Below are 22990 nucleotides of genomic sequence, written 5' to 3' on the forward strand. Positions count from 1 at the left end.
TGCAAGCATTACCTTTCGGATAAAAAATGAATTATCAAAATCGGTCCACTAGCGGCGGAGTTATGCCGTAACACACATAAAAAAAATAAAATAAAAAAAAAAAACATACAGACGAATTGAGTACCTCCTTCTTTTGGGAAGTCGGTCAAAAAAGAACTATTCCGACATATGCCGTGATTGCTGGCATCTTAGGCAACAAAGAAGTGTGTGTTTACGCTTTATTATAATAGTATGGATGCAAGGAAATCAATGAATATCATGTAATTATGCCTAATTTAAATAAATAAACAATCGAAGATTTTTTTCAAAATTATTTGTATTAATTTCTAATAGCAGAATAAAAAATTATTTCATTCTTAAAGACGTAGTTTGAGTAAATATTTATAGACAGGAAAAAATATTGATTTACATGTTTTGGATTGAACGACATTCTCAATGAATGTCAATCTGTTTTAATATTTGAAATAAAATAAACAGTGACCGTGATTGAATTGTTAATATTGCTTACCAATTTCTTTCCGTTAATGTTCTTACTAGTGAAATTTCATTTGAGGTTACGAAAACAGTTGACTGAGACAATTTAAATAGAGAAAATCTCTTCATAAATATGAATACGAAAATTCAAAACTCGAAAATTAAAAGTAAAATTAATTATGATAAAATTTATTAACAAATTTTACAAATGTTTGCTACATTTTTATTCAATAAGGTTTCAAAATGATTGCATTTGTGTTATTTTCTTTCAGATCGTACAATATCCGATTTATACAAAGAATTAGAAAATATAGGACAAGGAAATGATTTATCCCAAAGGCAAGTAAAAAGATCCAAATTTAGTCTTTAAATAGGCCCTATTGAATTTTTAATATTTTTGTTCGTAGAGTTGATGACGTTCAGGACTCATTTAACAAGGAAAATTTAAGCAACGGTTAGTAAATCGATTTCAGTTTGAATTTTTTTACGTTTGTGAATATTAATAAAATATATTGTTTTATAAAGAAACAAATGAAAACGAGGAAAACCAAGTAAATATTTTGCAAAACTGTTTAAAAATTGTCTACGTTGTTGGTCAGCTGCTTGGATTGTATCCTATAACAGGATTTTTTGAAAAAGATGTTATGAAAATAAGGTACAAATTTTGTTTTAAGGTGTGTTTTATTAATAACTAGCTTCTCCCGTGCGGCTTTATCCGCATGAAATTATAAATCATTTTATCGTTTACATATGGCAAATTCTCAATTGCAAGTAACAAAATTACCGTTACCATAATAACCTTGCTTCCTTAATGTTGGCAGCTTGTAGTTTATCGTCCCTTTTTCACATGAATGAAGTATAGGGCTTTTTATTAAAGAAAGAATTGATATTGCTTACATCTTACGCCACAAAGAACTGTGTGTTTACGCTTTATTATAGTAGTATAGATTATAATGTGGCAGAGGTTTAAAAATAAATATGTACAAGTTACAACGTAGTGGTTTTTGAATAGTAACTGAAGTTTACTTTTACATCAAGTTACTTAAGACTTAAAACTATGTAATTTGGTGTTGCTAAGCGTACATTTACCCGTTAATCCAAAGGTGGTAAAAGGCTTTCAAGGTTTTTGCTGAAAGCTTTGAAACGTGATATAATAAAAAAAACATTTATATTTGAATTGTCGTTATATGTTTTCAGATTTTCTTTCTTAACCTGGAAGATGTTATACAGTTTAATAATCTGTTCTTCTCAATTAATTACCGTCAGTATATGTTTTTATAGATTTTTTATAAAATCTGTACGTCTCTCTACTGTAGGTAAGTTCTAGTATCTCAAAATTTTGTATGATTTACTTAGGTTGAATAACCGTTTCACCATTCACGGTTTCCATCCATCTTTACCTTTACCAACCTATTACCTTTTTACCCCTCCACATACATATAACTAAGTTCTACACCTATTATATCTCTAAGGTGTTTCCTCTTCATAACTTCCCTGTACCATGATTACCTTTACTCTATTAAGAGTTTCGAATCCACATTTATCTCGAAAATAGTCAAAATATATACATCCGAAATTGCAGATGGTAGGTTGCGAAGGTAGGCAACCTACCTTTAATTGATAGAGGAGGAGACGCACTTAAAGAGGATATTTCCCCTTCCTATGCGTCTCCTTCACCGTCAAATCCACTTTTTCTTCCCATCTTTTCCTCTAAAGAAAAGGATGGAAAACGAAAGGGACTGTAATTAGGCCTCCTACACCACACTCATCAGATGAAACGCGGAATTGCTTTTATTTTACGCCTGTTTTCTGTGTGGTCCTGATATTTCACCGGGCTAGCCGGTCCATTCGAGTGAAGATGGTAACGCGGTCTCTACCACTGTTAAAATATACTTATATTACTATGTTTTAATTTCAGTATTCGCATGTTACTATACCTCTAATTCTATGACTGGCGTGTTTTCTCTCATCGTGGCGAAAAGATGGCCAAGATTAATGCTCCAGTTGAGTCAATCACGACTCGATAAATACACTGACAGTCGCGTTAAACAAAAATGCACAATTATATCTCTAGTTTATTTAGCTATATGCCTTGGTAAGTAGCACTGTACTTAATACACTTCGAATAGAGTATATTGTTTATGGTTCTAACCATACAAAAACATAAAATCATCAGATCACAATCCAACGTATAAAATATGTGATGGAAATATCGGATTTTGGGACGCTATCTGACAGTGACGTCACTTTTAAGCTATCTGAGCCTCTATCAGCCAGTGGTGGTACAGGCTCTTAGTATTTCAAATACATTTTAACTTAAACATGCATTAAAATTTTTATGGCTTGGGCCGATTTTTGATAATTTAAGGTTAATCGAATTAAAAGACTTTCTTATCCTTATTCTTATTAAAACATAAATAAAATGACTCAGACTGAAATCAAGTTGACGTCTATAGTATCAATCAGCGGCTATCAAAAAGTTATACAAGTATCTAATAGGGATATGCAAAATTCGAAGCGAATAATTCACAAGTTTCGGATATTCGCACACCCCTAATGGTATATATTTTTCGGAGTATTACAATATGGTTTTATCAACAGTACTGCAAGTACTACGATCAATTGGAAAATTAAATGAAGTATTTAATTGCAATGCAACAACAAAAGACATGTTAAAAACTTATATACAAATAACAAGTCCGTGGATATTTGAACTAAATATGCCTTACAATCTGTTTACAATGATTTTAATAGTGGTAAGTATTATAAAAATTAAAGAATGGCTCCTTTTTCTTTAAGAAAAATATTCATTTCAAATTATCTATTACTTAAATTTGAAAGTTTATTAGAGTTTGTAGCCTAAACTGCTGAATGGATTTCGATGAAATTTGGTACAGGTAAGAGGATAGTCTGAAAAAACACATAGGCGTATACTTTTCTTTTTTATTACCACGCGGACGGAGTCGATGTCGACAGCTAGTGTAAATATTTATATTGATAGTTTTAATTATTTTAGTGATATTAATCTGTAATTGATTATTTTTTAGGTTATGAATATATTAACATTAACGATATGGTACTTCAGCGATGTATTTATAATTTGCGTAAGTTTGTTCTTAGCTTCAATCGTAGGTAAAATAAACGAAAAAGTTATATCATCAGAGGGCAAAGTAAGTATGTTTATGTTGCAACTATCAAAATATACATAACTAGCTGTTCCCGTGCGAATTCATCCGCATGGAATTATGAAAATTCTATTTTATTGTTTACATCTGTCAAATTATCAATTACAAATGTCAAAATGACATGACATGATGACAACCTTCCTTGCTTGATGTTGGCAGCAATTTATGGCCACTTTCTCACATTACGGTTTTTATCCAAAATATTTACCCCCTAATTTTAATGGCATGAAAATATATAGCCCACAGCATGTCGTTAGTGTAGGGCCTTTTATTAAAAAAAAAGAGTTATTCAAAATATGCTATAATTGCATCGTAGGCAACAAACAAAGAAGTGTGTGTTTACGCTTTATTATAATAGTAAAAATAAAATTAAAAAAAAAACATACAGGCGAATTGTACCTCCGTCTTTTGGGAAGTCGGTCAAAAAGTAAAAATAAAGATTAATATTATTATATATCTTTGTTGGCTGAAAATGAAATAATATTTTATTTATTCCGTAGATAATGCCTTCAACGTATTGGCGAAATTTACGGCAAGACTATAATCGTACTACAAAATTGATCCGTTCCTTTGATGACGTCATTAGTGGCCTTATATTTTCTTCATTCGCTAACAGTTTGTTCTTCGTATGTCTTCAGTTATATTATATACTTTCGTAAGTATTTAGTTTTAATAATTACTGAAAAAATAGTAAATTCATTTTAAAAACTACGTGAAAAAAGGTGCACTTTTTAAAAAGTTACTTCAAGAAAGTATTTTTGTTTTTTTCGAATTAAACGAAGTTATCAACGACTTAGGTTTTCTGATAATTTTTTTCAGAAAAGGAGTTAACACGTATTTTACAGTCATTAACGGTCCTTGCCCAAATATAATTCAAGGGTAAGATGTTTTAACATAATTTATTTAAAAGGAAATTAAACATCCATTATCTTGGAGACTGTTGACGTGTCAATGAATAAGGCATTCGAAAAATTGCATAACGTTTCGATTTTTTAATACGTCAGAATTTGTCATAGATTAAGTAATATACTAGAGTGGTACAGATAATAATCGTAAATATTACTTTGTTCTCTGCACTTCATTGTCTCAATATTCTGTATATATTAGAATTAATTATGATGTAAAAACTTTTACATATATTTATTTCCAGACCATTCAACGGTTACGAGCACAGTATTTACATACTATCTTTAGTATCTTTTCTGATTGTGAAATTTATGTTTGCTGCGCTATGTATTGCGGAAATAAATTCAGCTTCTCTTAAAACTGCCCCTTTACTATACAAGATACCATCATCCATATTTTGTAAAGAAGTAAGTACCTTTTGATTAAACTATCTACAAACCGTTGGTCTCTAGTTATAACATAATTAGTGTGTACTGCTCTGTGACATCTGAGGCCTTGTTCTACCTTCCAAGTTTTCTGATAGAGGCAGAGCAGTTGAAGTACTACTATCATTTGAACCAGTACAGTTATAACAGTTCTATTTAGCAAATGTTTGAAATAATAGTACTGCATTGTCTACTGTTCTGCTTCTTTGTTCTGACCTCGTGTGAAATAGTTATTAGCTTGATATTAACCATCCTTAATTGGTGTGTTAATTATATTTTTAATGAAAGCAGCTTAGACCAGGAACCAGCCTCTTTCACCGGGTTAACGAATTGGTATGATTTTTTTTTTCATCCGCAATTGCAGTTGCGCTGCCTAACCTTAAATGACGGACGAGGAGACGCACATAAAGAGGACATTTCCCAATCCCATGCGTCTTCTCCACTGTCAAATCCACTTTTCCTTCCCTTCCTTTCCTCATAAGAAAAGAGTGGAAAGGAAAAGGGACTAAAATTAGGTCTCCGGCATCACACTCATCACACGAAACACGGAATTGCTTTCAATTCAAGCCTGTTTTGTGTGGTCGTGGTATTTCACCGGGCCAGCCGGCCAATTCGTACGAAGATGATAAAGCGGGCTCTACTCTCTCTCACTGGAATTAATTTAACATAGTACAAATAATTTTGTTACTCTTAGATTTTTTTTTAGGTGCAGAGATTTATCGATCAATTACACGGACAAATCGTTGCTTTGAGTGGCTTAAATTTTTTCTTCGTAACTCGAGAATTAATTTTTTCTGTAAGTGCAATTGTTCAGCATTATTCTTTTAATGTATAAACATTAATTAAATAATATTCATATAATTTCAGGTGTTCTCAACTATTATTACTTACGAGTTGATGTTATTTCAATTTAGTAGTGAACAGTTTAAGATATTTTAAAATAGAAATTGTTTAAAATAAACTACTTTTCATAGGAATGTTATTTACTGAAATCCTGGCACTTTATTTCAATAGGTGAAGCAAGATTAGTAATAGATTATTTAATTATATTAAATAATTATTGTAAAATATAATAAATATGTTAAACACTATTTTGAGTTTATTGTCGTCTACCATATATCTGAAAGTTAAATTTTCCAAAATTCTTCTTGCATATTGTAGATATATCTCATATTCTCTCCACTCGTTTAGTTCATTGGCATAAAGAATTGATTGCTCTTAAAACACCGACTAGGATGTACCATTTGAAGCACTGAAAGAAGAAGCATTACGTACATTTATGCGTTGCAAATTCTTGTTCAGAAACATTAACATAACAGAACATTAATGTACTAAGATGACGTCTCTTAGTGCGGCAGTTAATAATTTAGACGTTAACATCATTTACTAAACTATCGCACAACTACTTAGTCGCGCTTTGATTCCTTTGAGCTTATATGGAGGTGCGTATACTAATCGATTTTTAGTTGTGCAACTAAACAGTTAAATGGGCCGCGAAACAATCGACAATCGACAATCGTCCAACTGTTTTTATTTTTTTATTTTAATACGAAAATTAGTCAAAGTTAAAGTTAAAAACCACCCATTTTCTTTATAAAATTAGTAACAATTGTGAATAATATCTAATAATTTAATTCATACCTAAATTTTCTTTACAAATAGATCTCCGGGCATGACATTCGTTGACGAAAAATTGATATCCTCTTTTGTATCGACTGAACATCATACAGACAGGCTCTTTGTCAACAGCGGGTAAATCTTCACAAACAGAATCACAATCTTCAACAAGCATCACCTCCTGTAAACAAACACCTGCGAAAAACTATGTTATGCACAAAGAAATAGACGCACATTTCTACTTTATCAGCCTGCCCCGGTCCCTACGGTATCATATCTGAATTAACTCCATCCTCTTTCACACTGCCATCTATACTTACTTCAGTCTTCCGCCACGTTTGTTGCCATTAATCTCACGCCGTGGTACTTTTAGTAACATTTTTCGATTTGGTTCAAATATTAACAATCCGAAGATCGTTACAGTTATCGGTAAACACGACCTGTTGTTTATATGGCGATAGATTGGTCTTCTTCTTTTGTAAAGGAAGTAGCTTTCGCCCGCGACTCCGTCCGCGTGGAATAAAAAAACTGTTATCTATGTCAAATTTAATCGAGAACCGTTCATCCGTTAAGGCTACAAACTCTAACAAACATTCATCCATCTAAAGTTTCGTATTTACATTATTAGTAAGATTAATTTAATTCTCGGATCAATCTCAGAATTCGAATATTAAGTTTAGTTATGTTAAATTAATGGATATTGTAAAAAACTCACTAGAAAGCATTATTGTTATAAGAGTTTGAATAATCATAACATAATTCTGTCCACTTCAGTGTTATTACATATGTTGCGATTTGAAAAAAATACACAGTTTGCAAGATTATTTATCGAGCTCATAAAAATTGTATCAACTTATTGAAATTGCATACAATAAATTTTAGACTATGACGTATTGTAGCAAATAAACATGATAGGGAAAATGTTACATGAAAAACATGTTTTCCACGAATTGAAAGAGTAATGGCGTTCACGTACTTAAATTGCATGTTTCAATGAACCGGAAAAAAGACCACAATTTTAGTTTTCGTCTATTTTCTTTGAGGTCAACCATATTATGTAGTGGTTATGTTTTTACTTCAAAACGTCTAAATCAGTGGTTCCCAAAGTTGTCCTTATCGACCCCTACGGGTCTATGACAACCTGCAAGGGGTCTAAGTGGGCGAAAAAAAATTGGGGGTCCATGAATGGAAAATGGGGGTCCACGATAGTGGATCTCTAAACAAATTGACAGGAAATCAATATCAGGTAAGTAGGGGGTCTACCCAACACGGAAAAACAAGGAAAGGGGTCTACGACATAAAAAAGTTTGGGGAACTCTGGTCTAAACGGATATAAATCAATAGATTTTATTTTTCGTGTTGTTTAAAAATCATTTTAAAAATGCTCTCACACAAATCAAGAGCAAAATTTTTAAATTTAATTCATTAAGTCTGAGTGTTCGGTGGCTGTTTTACGTGTTTTCTTTTTTTTAATTTGGTAAGTGTCATTAACTATGTCAAGGTCGTCTGTTGCGGTCGCGAAAAAATAATACAGATCAGTAATTCGTAAGTGAAGATTTTTAAAGCTAAATGTTATTGCAGTTAATGAATGTAAAAAATAATTTTATTGATTATTTCTTAAAAGTGGTAAGCCCGAAAATATTAGTATTTTGTTTTCTGGTAGTTCAATTTATGTATTGATACACAAAAAAAATTAAAACACTTTGTGTGTTTATATAAACGAATTTATTGTATTATGTGAGTGTGTGTGTGTGTGTGTTGTTGGTATATATGATTGGGCGTTAAGACATCTTGGAGTGAAAGAGTTTTTATTGTTGTTTCTAACTGTTGTTGCAAGCCTAACTAAGATAAGAAATAACGAGATATGTCCCATGGTATATGCTGAAATAAATTTATCTGTTAATTTGGTAAAATAAATTGAAAATCAGTGAGCCAGACGCCTAATCTATAGATAAGGATTCAGTGACTGAATGGAACAGGAAATAAGCTAGGAGCTTTGTTTTCCTTAATTTATGTAGCTGTGAAATTATTAATTTGGCCTTAACAAGTATTTGAAAAGCAATCCTTGTATCATTAATCTAAAGTATATAATAACAACTCATTCGGAGATAATTGATATAGTAAAATTATGGCGAAACGATATTTGTCCAGTTAACCGTGACTATGCACTTTCAAAGCGACATCTTAAAAGATAAATTGAAACGTGTATCTCAAAATTATACAATTTGGAAGGTGTATTCATTTGTCATCCTTTTGTGTAACTAATGTACCTTCAACTATGTAAACAATTATCATATTACTAGCTGTTCCAGTGCGACTTCATCCGCATGAAATTATTAAAATTTTATTTTATTGTTTACATTTGTCAATAATCAATAGCAAATGTCAAAATGACCTGACATGACAATCCTTGATGTTGGTAGCAACTTATGGTCTCTTTCCCACATTAAGGTTTTTATCCAAATTATGTACCCCCTAAGTTTATAAGCGTGAAAATATATAGCCTAAAGCGTGACGTAAGTTTAGGGCTTTTTATTAAATAAAGAATTATTCAAAAATATGTTGTAATTGCTGACATCTTAGGCAACAAAGAAGTGTGTATTTGCGCTTTATTATAATAGTACAGATAGATATAGTAAAGATGATAATGATATTTTGAGATTTCACGAATAATCTATTTACTTTCTAAGAGCTTGCGCACATCTTTGACTAAACTATCGCACAACGATTGTCTATGGTTTTGCAGCTAATTCAACTGTTTTGTTACACAACTGAAGATCGATAATTGTGCGTACCTCTATATAAATTCATAGGAATCAAAGCGAAACCAAACAGTTGTTCGACAGTTTAGTCAAAGGTGTTCGTGCGCTCTAAAGGTTAATAAAACTAGTAAACGGCAAGACTGTTGACAAATTCTAATTAATAGCTGTTCCCGTTTAATGTCGTTTAAAATATAGAGCCTAAAGCGTATCGTAAGTGTATGGCTTTTTATTAAAATAAGAATTATTCAAATATAACATATATTTGAATTGATTGCTGATATCCTACGCCACAAATTAGTGTCAGTTTACGCTTCATTATATGAGTATATATTTGTGCTTAATAACTAATTGAAATATTTTCAACAACTTCAAAAAAAAAAAAAATTTAATTGAACTGTTCTTTAATTTGGAAATCAGCCAAATCTCATAACATAGTTTATTGTACGAACGCTACACTAAATAATATATGAAGCATTTACAAAGACTGATTAATAATTATATTTATTCTAATATAATGATAGATCTTTTAACTTTAACTGTATTTAAAGAATTATCTTTAACCAGAAGAAAGCGTATTCTTCATCATCACCAGCTCACTGTACGTCCCCACCGGAGCCTACCCTAAGTTAGGGTGACTAGGCCATAGTCAACCACGCTGGCCAAATGCGGGTTGGTTGACTTCATTCATATCTTTGAATTTCTTCGCCGATATGTGCAGGTTCCATCACGATGTTTTCCTTCACCGTAAGAACGTCGGGTAAATTATGTACATATGAAAATTCGAAAAATCGAAAATCACATTGGTACATGGCGGGATTCGAACCCAAGACCTGTAGATTACAAGTCAAGTGCTTAAGCCACTGAGCCAACGACGCTCCTTACGTACTTACGTATTCTTCATCAAAGTTAATTCGAAAAAACCTTACGGGAAGCAAAATTAAGGTAAAGTAAGCAGTACGACTATAACCTCGTTATAAAAACATTCTTTCATTCAAACAAATTCAGCAAGTAAACAAAAGAAAAGTAAAGATTAGTCTTAAAGCGTCCATTTAACAATTTTTTAAATCTTACTTAATTTCTGTTATGAAACTAACTACGAAATGTTGGTATCATCTTTTGACCAACATTTGGTACAAAACATTTTGCAGGAAAACAAGTGTTTATCTCAGTAAGTTAACCTATAAATCTAAAAAGGGATGAAATAAATCTATTACATTTTGTCCTTGAAAGAGAAAAATACGCGTTTTATTAAACTGTTGGAACTTTTAAGAGAACACTATTGTTTTTATTTCTTCAGTAACTTCGAACGGTTTAATATATTAAGAACTGATTGGCGCCCTCGACTTTTTCTCGTTTAAAAGTCGTTTTATCAATTTTCAAGTAATTCTAATGAAGATAAAATCTCATATAATGTTGTCCCCTACTTTAGATGTTTTTGATACCAATTTTGTAATAAATTGTCTCATATTAGTCGACTTTTGAGTCGACATAATTAACGAAAGTATCAAGTATTTAATCTGTGGAAGACATCTAGGCATCGATCACATTTTGAACTATAACATGTTATCAAAATGTTTTCCTCTGCTAACGGTAAACGCTGACACGTCAAAAATACTGATAGAACGACAAAAGAAAGTTTTCTTTTGTAGTCCGTGGCCGCTTATTTAAAGGTCCAAGCTAACTTGTCAATATTATTTGTCAATGTCAGCCCTGCTTGCTACGGAAAAAATATTTTCGAACTAGTTTTCTCCCGCGACTCCGTTCGTGTGGACTTAAAAAAAACAAAAGTGTGTATCCTATGTGTTCTTCCAGACTACCCTCTGTATCCATACAAAATTTCATCGAAATCCGTTCAGCCGTTTAGGCTACAAACTCTAACAAACATCCATCCATCCATCGATTCGTCCCATCCATCCATCTAAACATTCGCATTTATAATATTAGTATGAAGTATAATATTCTCCGAGGTTAGATTGAAATAAAGCGAGAAATAGAATATTAAGTAACTTGGAAGCTCCTACTTGATTTAAAACTACAAGTTAAATAAAAAAATCACTTGTAACAACTCTTAACATAATTCGTAATATGACTTGCGTGTTTAATATAGTTTACTTTTTACCTTTGAATTTTGTTTGAGTTATTTGCATAACAAAGCCGAATAAACATCAAAGGTAGATAGTACATTAAAAATTGAATAAAGAACACTTAACTTTACTTGAGTTCACATTGATTGGCTCTGTGTAACAATTTATTCGATAAAAAATTCTTTGTTACTTTTTAACAATAAATAATTTTGTATATGAAATAAAATTTTAATTTCTTGTTTAAATGTAATAATTGAATTAGTTCTAGATATAACATTGATTTATTTTAACGGTAGTAAATTAAAAATGGTTAATTACTTTGGAAAATCCTGTATAGCTTATATTGAAATTAATTTCATTACCCCTAATTTAGGTCAAGTTAATAAAAATCTAAACAGTTTTCAACAATGTAGTCTAGTATACAAATTGTTTTAATGGCAGTCATAAATTTATTTGAATTTCTGTACGGTTTTAATTTTTAACTAACTATGTCTTCTATACATATAATAAAATTGGAGTGTCTGTTTGAAATATCAAAAGAAAAATTCCAGATTTTTCTGTCTGCCTTTCTCACTGTCTGTCTGTCCGCAAGCCCCGTTTGTTCCGGGTAATATCCGTAACGACTGGGCCGATTACGACAGGACTTTCAGTAGCTGACATGGATAGGCATAGTATAGGCTGCTTTTTTTAAAATTTCGCGCTGTCACAATGGCGTAATTGGTGGTTCAAATTTGCACTTACGAAGTTTGCGGGCGACATCTCGCCACAAGTAAAATTCTATAGCTTTATGATAAATACAAGTTAATTCGTTAAAGACATTGACGGTAATGGGTCTCCGTTTGATTTGGCAGATCTTATTACAGTTGCGATATCGGTTTCGTCTTGTACTTCTTTACTAATTGAACAGTTTTGGATTCATTCAAATATTATATCGTAAAATTTAGATGGTATTTATACCATCATTCCTAGACAGCAAATATGCTTGTATAATATATATTAGGCGTAGTAAGAAGGCATAGTAAGATGACCAATGGCTCTTAAATGATGGTCTCTACCTACGCCACTGCGTCATAAGGATTTCAATCTTAATAATAAAAAATATGTATTAAAAATGTATTTAAGAAACGGGTTAACATTTATGTGTTAGCAATGACGTCACTTTTTTAATCCAAGTGGATATCTCAAAGAAAAGTATGTTATTAACAGAAAAATAATTATACGTGCTTAATAAATTTAATGATCACATTATCAATATGCGGAAGTGTAATTAATTTTTTAATTAAAAGAGAGGCGAGGCCACTTGGCATATACTCTCCAGTGGCGTCGATTCATTAACTTGATACTAAATGAAATGTTGAAATAAATGAAGTTAGCTTTTAACTTATATGTTAATTTATTTAGAAAACTGTTTAACAAATATATCTAGTACTAGCTTTCGCCAGCGATTCCGTCCGCGTAAAATGAATAATTAAGTAGCCTGAGTTCTTCCAGACTATCCTCTACATCTATGCCAAATTCACAGAGATCTGTTCAGTCGTTAAGGATACAAACTCAGAACATACGAGTACATCCATCCAACTAAACTTTCGCATTTATTATATTAGGATTATGTCGGACCTGGTCAGACCTCTTCATCATCATCATCGTCGTCATCATCTGAAAAAAATCATGTTATTTATTATCTGTACCTACTGTTGCCTCGGCGCTTAAAAAGCTCTTAGCGATATAGATTTATTGAACACAGTATATTGTCTAAGCTATGTATAAAATACTAGCTGTTGCTCCAGACTTCGCACGCGTGAAATTAAAGTAACCAACAAAAATAACGTATGTTACTGATAACGTAGCCTTTGAATGGTGAAAGAATTTTTGAAATCGGCCCAGTAGTTTTTGAGTTATAATAGTTTTTTTAGAGTTTTTGTTTGAGTTACAGTGAGTTATATAATGTATACAAAATACAAATATTTCCTCTTTATAATATTAATATAGATTGTGACTAAAAGAATCACTTTGACTTCAAATTTATATTGGATACGATGCTTTGTTCACCGCACTTCAAGTGTAGCAACTTACCAGAGTAAGTATACATTCCGGTAATAATATACATTTAAGTACAGAAATTGTATACATTAGACACGAACATTTTAACTTATTATCTACATTATAATTATTTTTATTCGAACAAATTTAAATGTATATTGAAGGTTGTAAATGTCCAAAACATTCTTTGGTTCGGAAAGGAGTACTGTATTCTTTAGATTTAATATTTAAGTATGATAAAAAATATGTATAAAATAAAATAAGAAATGGTGATCTCAAATACACAAAAACAAAACGTAACTATGACAAATACATAGAAAGAGATGTATGGATTGCATGAAAGGTGACATGATCAAAAAGGGAGTGATGACTGAGATGACGTATGATAGAGTTATTTGGAGGACAAAATCGTGTTGTGCCGAGCCTACGGGATTAGGATAAGAAAGATGATGATGACAAACACATTGGAAAAGCATCTATTCTTCCTTCCTTATTTTTGCCGTTCTCGAGTATGGAAGAACTAAAAAAAATAGCTCAAATGGTTAAACAGATTAACGATTCAATATTCAAATTGCATATTTCTGAGAATTAAAATGCAATTATGCTGGGTACCAGAAGTGTCCATTTAGTGTCGTCGAGTGTGTGTTTTCGTTATTCGTAATTAACGTAATTCGGAAACGCCTTAAAAGTTATTGGACGAAAACACAAACCAATGGTTAAATGTAGCTGGGAAACCGGCTATTAGGATTATATTAGGATGAATAATCCTAATTTAGTATACTAAAGTCAGTATTTCTTTAAGGATTTTCTGCCGTGTATAAAGAAAATATTTACATTCACAAAATGGACAGGAATACCTGTTTATGGTGGAAGAATTGCCACAACCTGGGCTTTGCTTTTGTTTATTCTGTTATGTTGTTTGGAAGCAGCCGCAATATGGAAACTGATACGCTTATTAACTGGTGTTGCGGTTCATTCTTCAGCTGGTCGTAAGTAATATTTACAATTCTAGTATACATGCGGTCAAAAATGAAGTGCTCAATATAAGACCGCTTTCCTAACACTGTATAACAAGTTAAAAATGTGATAATTCATCGTGTAACAAAACATCCTATCGTTACATGATTCGTTTATTCTTTGCCATCTCCGGTAGCTTTTACTCAATCGAATCGTATTCTTGATAGTTCGTTGTTGCAAAGATGAGATTTCGCAGACGTGCCAGAAATCTCACATTAATAATGTAGAACCTAAGGTTCATCCTATAAATGAAGTGATTTTAATGTTCGTACTATTTTTTGTAGAAAGCTTAGTGGCAAGATTATCAGGCTCGATATTTTATGCAAATGGCCTAATATCTCTAATCCTTACATGGAGGTTCATCGGTTCTTGGGATGATTTATCACAACATTGGTTAAGAAATGAATTGTCATCGGGTTTGAATATAGCATCAGATAAATATATTAAAAGGAATGTTATTATTGTCACCATATTTGTTAGCGTATGTGCAATTGGTAAGTATGGTAAAATATTAATAAGAAAATATTCAATACAAGTAAAAGATTTTTTTTTTCTAGTCAATTCCAACACTAGTTTTATGTGTTTTACGTTACAAACTTAGAGCGTCTTAGAGCGCAATACCTTTGACTCATTTATCGCACAACTGTCAATTGTTTCGCAACCAATTCAATTGTTTAATTGCACAACTAATAATCGACTAGTGTGCGCACCTCCATATAAGCTCATACACAGCCGGCCAAAAGTTGTTCAGTCATTTAGACACGCATAAGACAAACATATAACATTTTTTGCTAACCATTCTCAGTGGAACACATATTCAGTATGATTGCGGCGATTGGTTTTCGATGCTGTTCTCTTAAAGAATGTTTCAAGACATATATTTTAATATCACATGGATTTTTACTACAAAATTGTAAGTAACTACGTAAAAAAGCAAATTTTTTTCAATAAATTAACTACTGAAAATACACTTTAAACTCTTATTGCAATTGTTATATTGCAGATGAATATAACTTATGGTTGGCGATTCCAATTTTTGTTTTAAGTAAATTGGCAACTGTTTTGTGGAATCTACAAGATTTGATCATAATATTGATGAGTATGGGCTTAATATCTCGATACGATATGTTAAATATCTACACTAGAATGTTAGTTCAACGTGAATATCAGAAGACACAGAACTATGTAAGTGAATAAAAAAATCCCTGACGAAAACAAACTATTTTTTTTTAATTAGTATTTCATCACCTTCATTAGCTCACTATATGTCTCCATTGAGGTGTTCAGGGACTACTCTAAATTTAGGGAGAGTAAGTCATAGTCAATCACGCTGGCCAAGTGCAGGTTTGAATTTCTCATCCGATATGTGCAGGTTTCACAACATTATCCTTCACGAGAACTTCGGGTAAATAAAAAACAGAATAAACTAACGTATCTACACATCGATCAATGGCGTAAGCTACGACGAGCGTACGCGCGTCAAGCAAACTTAGTGCGCGAGCTAGAAAGACACCTGGGACCATTAGTTCTACTATCGAACTTGAATAACTTGTATTTCATCTGTCTACAACTTTATCTTGGCATAAGGTACACATTTCCATCAAATCCCATCCAGAAAAGCCGAAAACCTTAAGAGATTCCTAGCCTAAGGGCGGTTATTCCTAGCTTTAGGCCTACTGTTTAAATAAGAATGACGATAACGAGTCATAAATGTAATATGAAAACCATTGTATAGTAAAACTAGCTTTCGCCCGCGACTAGGTCCGCGTGGTTTAAAAAAAAACATAAGTAAGTAGCCTATGTGTTCGTCCAGACTATCCTCTATATCTATACCAAATTTCATCGAAATCCATTCAGCCGTTTAGGCTACAAATTCTAACAAGCATCCAACCATCTAAACTTTCGCATTTATAACATTAGTAAGAAGTAAGACAAGATGACGAGTGACGTATAACTATTTCTTCTTTCGAATATATATTTTTTTAATCATAAAACCTACGATATTTATAGCCTGTCTTATTTTTCTGTAATCGTTTTTGAGCGTATTGTAATTGACTCTCATATTTTGTTTTAGAATAATGACGAGATCATGGATAAGTCGTACGTATTACTTACTATCTCTGACTTGGCTGCTGTCTCGGGCATGTGGTGTTGTGTTAGCCGCCGCTGCTATCATTTTGCACTCAAAAAAGGCTTTACCTTGTTTAAGATCTTGCTTGAGTGCGGCTTATAACGTAGAGGTAAACTGAATCTACACTGAAAAACTCTATTATATTTTGATTTATTCATATAACTATTGCTTTATTTGTTAACTAGCTTTCGCCGACGACTCAGTTCGCGTAGAATAAAAAATAACCACTTTTGTTATTCTAGCCTATGTGTAGCCTATGTGTTCTTCCAGACTATCCTCGACATCTATGCCAAATTTCATTAAAATCCGTTTAGCCGTTTATGCTACAAACTCTAACAAACATCCATCCATACATCCATATAAACTTTCGCATTTATAATATTAGTATGACAGTAAGAAGTATGTTTTAACTTTATTTATTGTTATTATTTCAGGTAAAAAGATTGATTACCCAATTAACATACGATAATGTTTGTTTAACTGGGATGCAATTGTTTTCTTTGTCCAGACAAAGTTTACTAGAGGTACAAATAATTTTATAACAGATTACAACAATAACAAAAACAATACTAAATAGAATTTTGCATAAAAACGTTATGGACCATCGAATAGTTGCGGAATTGTTTATTTGTTAATTGAATGATATCAACACAGAATTCATAAAAAAAATAATAATAAATTTTGATTTCCAGGTAGTTGCAACAGTCATCAAATACGAGCTAATATTATTGCAATTTGATAAATAAAAATAATTAAAAGAAAAACATCAAAATTTTAATTAAAAAGACATGAATAAATGTAAACTAGTACCATCTTGTTTTAAAACTTTTTTTTATAATATAAGGTGCCAAACGAGCAAGTGGCCACATGAATCCACCGAAATGGAGAGCGACCGCTGCCCATAAACATCCGCAATTGCAGATGCGTTGATTAATTGATGAAGGAGGAGACGCACATTAAGAGGACATTTCCCCTTCCTATGCATCTCCTCCACCGTCAAATCCACTTTTCCTTCCCATCCTTTCCCAATTTAGGCCTCCGGCACCACATTCATCAGACGAAACGCGAAATTGCTTCCACTTCACGCCTGTCTTCTGTGTGATCGTGGTATTGCACCGGGCGAGCTGACCCATTATTGCGAAGATGTTAAAGTTCTTTATTACTACTTTTTACACAATATATACAAATTATTTCAAGAGCTCACATTTTACGTTCTTTTTTTATGTCACATCTTGCACTTCATCAATATAAGCGTTATTATGGACCAACGAAACATAAAGCTCTTTAAACGGTGTCCACTCTAAATAACAACCTAAGAACGTTGGTAAAACTATTGAAATAAAAAATAAGCACTTTTTTTCCAAAATATTCACTTTCTAAATAATGTTGCTAACTCAAAAACGGCGCGAACGCCCGGATGACGTCACATACGCTTGGATGCGTCGTGTCGTGCGTGCGTCTCCTCCGCCCCCGCCTCCTTCTGGACCCCGCTGTGCCCTGCGGCCCTGCATTGCCTCGCGCCTGCTCGGGCACCTTCAGATATTATGGCGCGGTGGTCGACTCCTATACGCCTGACTTACAATAGCGCCACTTTTATCAGCCTCAAGTATTATTTTAGATGCAACGTTGTTATGATGATAGATGTTAGATTTAGATGCTCTTCTTTGGATGGTACTATTTAATAAAAATGCTGCTTTTTACCAAATCTGGATCGTTTGAACCATAAATAAGTAAATTAAAAAGACAATATATAAATGAAAATTAGTACTTGTGTGTTTTTTCTATTTGTTAAAAAAATATTTGACTGTAATGAACAGCGTAGGATTAAATTGATCACAGACTTTCTAATTCTTCGATTTCCATCAGAAATATTCAAAGAATTTTTAAGTGATGTTTAATGTAGAAGCATTAAAGAAAGATGGAACTTATAAAAGCATTTCGGAATAATTAAGCTAAGACGCTTCGCTTTTATGAGTGTTTGAAAAGAAACTAAGAAGTTTCCTTGCAATTTGTTCATCTCTTAAAAATAATATTTCGACTTCTTTCTTATTGCTTTAAGTGCTCACTTTTCATATACTTTTACGTAAGATTATTCAACACTAACTTTTCCCACGGTTCTGTCCGCGTGGAATTTAAAAAAAAAATGAGTAGCCCATGTGTTTTCGTAGACTATCCTCTGAATCTGTACCAAATCGAAATAAGTTCAGTTGTTTAAGCTACAAACTCTAACAAACATCCATCCATCAATCTATCTAAACGTTTAATTAATGATTACTCATATTAAAATGGGTTCTTCATCATGCTTTTTGGTGTCTAAATCACGCCAAACAAGTGTAAAGACGTTGGGTAAAAGAAAATACGCATTTGCTTTTCAAATATTGATTCACGACAATATTTACATAAATTTGACGTCTATATAAACTGTGTACTTGAATAATGTGGCCACATTAACAATGTTACCTACAAATGTTCGTTGGACAAGAGTTAGAAATTTTTATCGTAATTCAAAGAAAAAGAATAAACCAGAATCGAAAAAATTAAGCTTCTACGAATTTGTTAGGCCTGTACTTCTTAGTTGCAAGTTGATGGGTTTTCTCCCTTTAAATGGCTTAGTTAATACTAAAGATTCAGGAAAAAGGTAAATCATAATTCATTTTTTTATCGAAATTATGGCCTTGTTATCGTGAATTTATTATTTCTTTTTTGTATCCTTACTAAGGCTTAGTTACAAAAAAGTATGTTATACTAATAACCCATCATTCTTATGGAGGGTCAGCACAGTATGCGCTGCTCTTCCATACATCTCTATCAGCCGTCATATCTGAATCCACTCCTTTCTTAAGCATACCCTAATAACTATTTCCAGGTATAATTGGATGTCTCTGTATACCTGTTTTTACTTGGCTAATGTGATTTGGATGACGTTCTGCTCGCTCGCCAAATGTATTGACAAATTGGCTTTTGGATTGGGACGGAAGGATATTTGTAGGTATTTCCATTAAATATTTATGCTTAGAATGTTCTCTTACTATAAGTATTATGAACTATCTCGCCTTAGCTATGGGAAGTACATAAGAATTGTATATTTCTAGCTTTTTTCTTGCTTTTATAGTAAAATGCATTATTTTTCACGTTTAGGAGTATCTGAGTAATCTTTTTCTGTTAAAGCTGGGATCATCTTCTCAATGAATACTTTATTTTCATCATTATTCTTGATGAAGTTAACCCCGAAGTGGTATGAAACATTTCAAAGGATCGAGGAATTGGAGAATGTGTTACCTAATCCCAAAACTTTAAAACCTTTGAGGACCATTAAAAGAATATTGTTTATCATTGTAACATCAGCGTTAGGTAAGATAACATACTCCTTACTATTGTATGTTGGCTTAACGATACAAAGACGATGACATAGATGCAGAAATATTGTAGAATGGCATAGACACGCAAGATTAAAGAAAAAATAGTTTTCTATGTGCTCTTCCAGAGTATTTTCTTTATGTGTTCAGCCATTGCTGTAACCTATTCAAATATCCTAACTTTCGCATTTATATTAGTAAGATTAAATTGTAAAATGTAGTTGAAGGATTTTTTTTCCAGTTGAATTTGCAATGTATTTAGTATACACGGCGTATGAATCAATCAAAGGGATAAAGAATGTGGGCTTTGATTATTGTTTCGAACGCTTCTTCGTTTACGCCTACGATTGGTATTTTGATCATTTTTCATTTAAATGCCTTATCGGAATAATGCTGGCCGTAAGTTATCTTAACAACTTCTAGTCCTTTCTTTTTAATTAAAAAAAATAAAAAGGATTTCATTAAATTCGAAATTCAATTGATTTTAAAGTATAAGCACTCATTTGTTTCTTACCCGCAACCATAAGCAACTGCGACTAGCTAACGAGTACTATTATCGAAAAGATAATAATTTCCTTCTAATCCTCTGCAACAATCAGACCAAGTATCCTCGATCCAACTCCTCGCCTCTCTATCCTGTCCATCGTATCTTTAACCTCATAATGAATAGGATATCTTAGCAACGAGATATTAAGACTTAAATATTCCGTGTCATAAATGAAAGCATATCTGATCTCTCTAGGCATCTAAATGTCAAGCAACATGTTTAAGAAACCTAACAGACATCCTGGTTATGTCTGTCACTGTGTACTTGTGCGCCCGCTTCTCGTGCTTCAATCGTCAGCTAATTCAAGAAGAGAAGAAAGTAAGAACTTTATTTAACACGTAAAACGATAACCTGTATGTTTTATTCCAAGTCAAAATTAATGTGTCCAAACAAAGGACCACCACTTGCAATTGGTTTTTGCAATATGATCAGCATACTTCAAATCTTTTAATTAACTTCACATATTCTGTATCAGTTTTAATTTGTAATTTTGTTGATAAGATGGGAATGAATAACGACATACTTTATAAAAGAATTCCACAGGATTTTATAACGTATATATTTATAAGAACCTTTCTTTCATGTTGTAAAGTGTCCTGAAATGAGCCATATACGATTTTTTATGGAGAAATGTTGATAAGAAACTTTTACAATGTTTTCGCCGTTGTATTTGTGTAATATTATGATTTTTTACTACGTAAGTCATTATCTGGTAACAGAATAACTTAAATTTAAATTGTAACAATCTTAATATATTTTTTCCAGGCAAAGTATACCGGATTTATGCCTTGGTCGGATCTACAGAAGCATTATACCCAACTGACTAGCTTGACGCTATTGCTAGATGAAATCATAAACCCATTCATATTTATATCCTTTTCATGCAACCTCATATTCATTTGTAAACAGATTTTTAGTGTAATACAGTGAGTATGTAATTAAAAATATTCTAGACTAACTTATGAAAAGAACAAATTAAGTAGCCTATGTGTTCTTCCAAAATATCCTCTACGCCCATACCAAATTCCATCGGATCCGGTTTAAGCTGCAAACTCTAACAATCATCTATTTATTTATCCGTATAAACTTTCGCATTTATGATGTTAGTAAAATTGGTAAGATAATAAAATTTATCAGTTCAAAAACAAAAGTCTTGTCTCAGAAACGATGTACAAAATGATTTACAAAACAAGATATGACAAAACCGCTTTTTCTATTTCAGTTATGTCGACTTGATATGTGTCTAAGTCACCATTATTTTGTGGTAATATGTTAAATTAAAAAAATAATGCGTTCTTTTTTTACTTCTCTTTACAGGTTCGTATTGTCTCAACAAGAAATGAATTTGCTCATGACCAATACAGAATTACAACCATTGAATCGAAAGTATATAATTATTTTATAATTATTATAATATTTAGGAAATAATAACGTGATACATAAAATGTATTTTTTATAGACTGGATTGGGAGCCAGTAGTCTATCTCGTTTTCTCAACTGTATTTGTTATAATGCGAGCTACTATGCTATCTCTCTTCTTGGCTCATCACCACACATTGACTCGCGCGCCCTTGGACATCCTTCATACTTTGCCTGCGTCTGCTTACAATTATAAAGTAAAAATTTAAATAATATTCTAGAAAAATGAAGATGAAGACAAGTGTAAATATTTCTTATAGAATTATTCTTCTTTAAATTTTAGACGCAAAGATTCATGGATCAAGTGTTTAATTCAAGGCTCAGCTTAAGTGGATTAAAATTCTTCTACGTGACAAGAGAATCAATTTTATCAGTAAGTGATAAGTTTGATACAACTTTTTAATCAATATTAATATAACCTGAAATGAAAAGATATAACATTAAATGCAGTTAGTACAAGATTAAATAAAAAATCATCAAGGTGACTTTTTTTCAGGTGGTTGCTACATTAGTCAAATACGAGCTTGTACTTCTTCAATTTCCTGAACGTGGATAAAAAGTGTCTGTCACTTGTATACGAAATCCTGTACTATGTATTTAAATGAACTGTGTTAGAGAATAACAACTCCTTAATTGATTTAATGTCAAAGTTTAAATTTTCTAGTAGTTTATAAATAGAGTAAAGATCTACCAAGAGTTTAATCATCATCATCATCATCCTTCTCCTCCTTATCCTACTCCCGTAGGGTCGGCACAACAAGTTTTTGTCCTCCAAATAACTCTATCATACGTCATCTCAGTCATCACTGCCTTTTTGATCTACCAAAATTTCAATATTGTAATAAAAATTTAGTATGCTACTAAACATGAACATTGCTAAAAAAATAAAGATTAAATAATGACTATTTCTCTCTCTCACACACACTCATGGTTTTGGCTGTTCACTGAATACAAAGTTTTGCTGGTGTATATTTCGCAAACCGATTAAAGCTAGCGTTATTTCAGTTTTATTGACATGAAATCAAAA

The 22990-nt window shown here is 32.1% G+C and overlaps 2 protein-coding genes across 2 annotated transcripts in view; one reads left to right on the plus strand and one right to left on the minus strand.

Annotated features, from left to right (window-relative positions):
• LOC106111011 (gustatory receptor for sugar taste 64e-like) overlaps window positions 1-13542 on the minus strand; it is a 31794-nt gene extending 18252 nt beyond the window's left edge. The window contains exons 1-3 of the mRNA XM_013292978.1: window positions 13527-13542; window positions 13081-13109; window positions 6632-6788 (exon numbers count right to left, since the gene is read on the minus strand). Coding sequence (XP_013148432.1) covers window positions 6632-6788; window positions 13081-13109; window positions 13527-13542 — 202 coding nt within the window. The remainder of the gene's footprint in view (window positions 1-6631; window positions 6789-13080; window positions 13110-13526) is intronic.
• A 794-nt stretch (window positions 13543-14336) lies between these two features.
• LOC106111012 (gustatory receptor for sugar taste 64a-like) lies at window positions 14337-17387 on the plus strand. Its single transcript, XM_013292979.1, has 8 exons — window positions 14337-14463; window positions 14795-15004; window positions 15316-15423; window positions 15514-15695; window positions 15931-16097; window positions 16585-16750; window positions 17076-17165; window positions 17334-17387. Exons 1-8 carry the CDS (start codon window positions 14337-14339, stop codon window positions 17385-17387), a joined length of 1104 nt encoding a protein of 367 aa, XP_013148433.1.
• The last annotated feature ends 5603 nt before the right edge of the window (window positions 17388-22990 follow it).

The sequence above is a fragment of the Papilio polytes genome, unplaced genomic scaffold (assembly GCF_000836215.1).
Source record: "Papilio polytes unplaced genomic scaffold, Ppol_1.0 DF824180.1, whole genome shotgun sequence".
Classification (NCBI taxonomy): domain Eukaryota; kingdom Metazoa; phylum Arthropoda; class Insecta; order Lepidoptera; family Papilionidae; genus Papilio; species Papilio polytes.

Excerpts from the sequence above, each read along its gene's own strand:
- LOC106111012 (XM_013292979.1), top strand. The coding sequence starts at position 14,337 with ATGGACAGGAATACCTGTTTATGGTGGAAGAATTGCCACAACCTGGGC. Across the intron at positions 15,696-15,930 it reads ATCAGAAGACACAGAACTAT|AATAAACTAACGTATCTACA; the intron begins GTAAGTGAATAA and ends AATAAAAAACAG. Across the intron at positions 16,751-17,075 it reads GTGCGGCTTATAACGTAGAG|GTAAAAAGATTGATTACCCA; the intron begins GTAAACTGAATC and ends TTATTATTTCAG.